The sequence below is a fragment of the Primulina huaijiensis genome, unplaced genomic scaffold (assembly GCF_012295235.1).
Source record: "Primulina huaijiensis isolate GDHJ02 unplaced genomic scaffold, ASM1229523v2 scaffold207796, whole genome shotgun sequence".
NCBI classification, from domain to species: Eukaryota; Viridiplantae; Streptophyta; class Magnoliopsida; order Lamiales; family Gesneriaceae; genus Primulina; species Primulina huaijiensis.
In genome coordinates, this window is record NW_027355004.1 from 1 (window position 1) to 3,765 (window position 3,765).

General features: G+C 34.7%; 1 protein-coding gene across 1 annotated transcript; it reads right to left on the reverse strand.

Annotated features, from left to right (window-relative positions):
• Positions 1-4: 4 nt before the first annotated feature.
• LOC140966721 (uncharacterized) lies at positions 5-1,334 on the reverse strand (the record flags this gene model as incomplete). Its single annotated transcript, XM_073426971.1, has 1 exon — positions 5-1,334. A coding segment is annotated over exon 1 (1,122 nt), but the record flags the coding sequence as incomplete, so codon positions are not given.
• Between the last annotated feature and the right edge of the window lie 2,431 nt (positions 1,335-3,765).

The window sequence follows — 3,765 nt, forward strand, 5'->3', positions numbered from 1 at the left end:
TGATATTCTTTTCCAAGAACTGAATGTACCACTTCAAGAACTTGGCTCTTTTCTCGGAATCAGCGAAGGTTTTGCTGTACAATTCCTTGTCCTGGAACTCCCCGAGAGCATTGTAGCAGACGGGGTGCCCTTCTTTGTCCACTCCATGGACATAAACAACCTTTTCCAGCCCCTCGACGATTCCTTCCTCCTCCAATAACTCGTCGATTTTGAACTCTTTTCTCCATCCCACCACGTTTTTCAACATGGAGAAGGCTTCTTTCACCTTGAAGTCTCTGGCCCTCAAGAACTTGAGGAGAATCACGTCGCTCTTTTCATCAGCTAGAAGCGGGATACCCCAGATGGAGACCTCCTCCGGTGGAAGTGGTGTTGCCGTTTCCGCCGCTGCAGCTGGTTCTTCCTTGGGCTTATCCTCCTCCGTGGGGGCGATGGAGGGTTCTTCACATGGTGGCGGGGTAGGGGCGGTGACTTCATGAACTATAGTTTCTTTGATTTCTTCGACTACGGATTCAACCTTTTCTTCTACCTTGGCAACCACCGTTTCAGATGGTTCAGCCTTGGTTTCTTCAACAGCTGGTGGTGGGGTTATTTCCTCTTCAGCCTTTTTCTCCACAAGTTCTGGCTTCACGGGCTCCGGATCCGCTGGTGGAGCCGGCGGCGGAACTTCAGCAGGTACCTCGCAAGCTTCCCTTTTTTCTTCAGTCTTCTCCTCAGATTTCGATTTTTCCTCCTCTTTCTTCTCTTCTGCTTTCGGTTCTTCCTCTTTCTTCTCCTCCTCCTTTGCCGGCGGTGCGGTGAATTCATGCTTTTTCAGTGCCTCGCGAATCAAAAGTTTGAATTCATCCAAAGCTTTCTTCTCTGGATCGATAAGATCATCGACTTTGTTGCTCTCCTCCTTGAAAGAAGCAGATTCAGTCATCTTGCTCTCCCCAACGGCCTCGTCTTTTTCCTTCGCCTCTCCTTGTACCACCTCTTCCTTGGGTGGGTCTTCAACTTTTTCAAGCTCGGGCTCAGGTTCAGGGTGCGGTGGCGCCTCCTCCACCATGGAGGTTGTGGGCTTCTCAGCCACTGGAACATCGCACACCACCACTTCTTCAGGAGCTGACTTCTTAGTTTCTTCAGCCATGGATATCGACCACGCTCTCCAATCAAGCAAAAATCGAATAGAAAAACTAAAACTTTAACCGAAAAATCAAAACACTGCCCCAGAAATGAATCAGCAAACTTGATTGGAGAAAGATAGAAAGATAATTTGGGGGAACAATGAGGAGATTAATATAGCAAGTATGAAGAAGAAACAGTCTGTCAAAAGAACATGAATGCGCCAGCTCGTTAATGAGGCTGTAATTCTTCTGTGCAGTGGACCCATTATTATTGTCTTTGCGAGCCGTTGCCTGCTTTTTGCGGCGGGTGAAACCACGTTGGCATCGTTGCGATGTGATCAGAGTATACGTATCAAATGGAGTAGAATATTATAAAAATTTGATGGTTTAAATTAATTTTATTTGTTTTCGACCTCGATACGAAATTCAAAAATTTTAAATTTTTTTATTGAATTCAATTCGAGTTCGAGCTCAAGTTCTGTTCGAAAATTTTCACAAACTATTTGAATTATTGCTCGAAAATAATTATATGGATCGAAATTTATTTATTTAATATTATATCATATTAATAAAATACTGAATCTCCACTCGTGAATTATCGAATAAAATAATTTGAGCTCGAATTCGGCTCGAAAAAAGTTTGAACATGTTCGAATTTGATAAGTTAGGATATGATTAAATTATTTTTCTAATTGATTAGAAAAACTCACGAACCGACTCGATTTATTTAAACACTTAGACGCGATGCAATCATGTAACTCAAAAATGCTTATATATATTACCGTCAGAATATTTATTTTATCTTCTCTTATTAGATTTAAATCTTAGTTCCTGATTTTGTTTCCCAATTTTAATATTTTCCTTTTTCCTTCTATGTAATCCAGTTTTCCATTTTATTTAATTATTATGAAAGGAAAAAAAAATCACTTATCCCCTTGTACGGTACGATATATCTAATTAGCAGGATTTTGCAGGTTATTGTATTCGCTCGAAAAGTTTACTCGCTACAGATCGAAAAGTAACTTTGCATGTCCCACAATTTGGAACTAATCGATATAGAAAAGTACTTTTAAAAAAGATGAAATCTAGGAAATTTGAAAAAACTTGAATTTGCCTTAGAAAGCTATGGATGAAATGAATATTAAGCATGTTCCATGTAAAATTTAGAATTTTATAGACTATTTGATAATTAATTACAAATATCATTTAGTAAGGATTATTTTTTGTTATTTCTAAGATTTATAGTACATAATAATTTATGACCATATCGTCATACTTTATGTACAATATGATATCAAGATTTTAATTTTGGAGCCCGTTATCGAATTCGACTTATTTATAACAAACATTTTGCAGCTCAAAAAAATAATAGCAGCACTCTTGTGAGACGGTCCATGAGTCAGGTCAACTCTGTTCATATTTACAATAATAAGTAATACTTTTGACATAAAAAATAATATATTTTCGTAAATGACCAAATAAAATATCTCATACAATTGACTCGTGAATCTTTCATACAAAATTTTTTTGTAAAAAAATAAATGGGCCCATGAAATGAGGAATATCTTCCACAATAGATAATTTACCCGATCAAGTTGCTTATGGCTATTTTATTACACGAAACCTTTAATTAATTAACTAAATCCACACATTGATAACATTTTCAAATTTATTTTTAATGTGACTTTGAAATTTGAATGTGTAAAAGTTTGTCATATTCATAATCTCTATCTTTAAGACAAGAAAATTTTTTTATTAATCCAAATATACTTTTTCAAAGTGACATGATATCACCAAAGAAAAATTAAATAAATAAATGTTAAAAAAAATTAATTAATTAATTACTAAATACCAACTTGTGACAGGTTGTTCAAATGATCTTATCTTTGCTTAGACAAAATATTCCTTCTATGTTTTTTCGTCATCATCGAAATTACTTTATAATTCGAATATCTTTATATCATCCAATATCTTTTTAATACTAGAATTTATTTATTTAAAAATGATATAAGGTTCTTTGAACACGCACTTTAGGCAAAATAAGATTGAAAAAAAAAACAATTTAGAATTGGAAGATAAATGAACCGATACATCTCATGAATATAGATACGTGATATCGTCTCACGTGAGAGAGAATGGGAATTTTCCTCTATGGTTGCACATTCGATCGCTGCTTTTGCTCTTTCTTCCCCATCTCATTCCGTGTGAAAGAATGAGAATTTTCCTCTATGGTTGATTTATCTTGCAACGAATGACATATTAGCTTTGCAATAAATTATAAGATTTAACCGTAAAAAAAAACTATGTACTCCAAGTGTTTATTTACCTATAAAAGGCCTCTTTGTATAACTTAAATTGAAATATTAAAACGTCACTTAAATTCCGGTGTTTAATTTATCTTATCTAATAAGAAAAGACTAAAAAAATTGAATATAATAATGACAATATGATGATTAAAAATGCATTTTTTCATGTTATTACAAATAACTTTTACTCTTTTTTTTTTCTATTTACTTCGATTTCTTCACTAACCAAAACATCTGAAAGGTATTTCGTCGGGAAAACTACTGATAATTTGGAAGATTCAAAACCAAAAATGTTGCACCTTTTAAGAAAATTTTGGTAAGAAAAATCAAACTTTTAATAATTGATCAAACGCTCA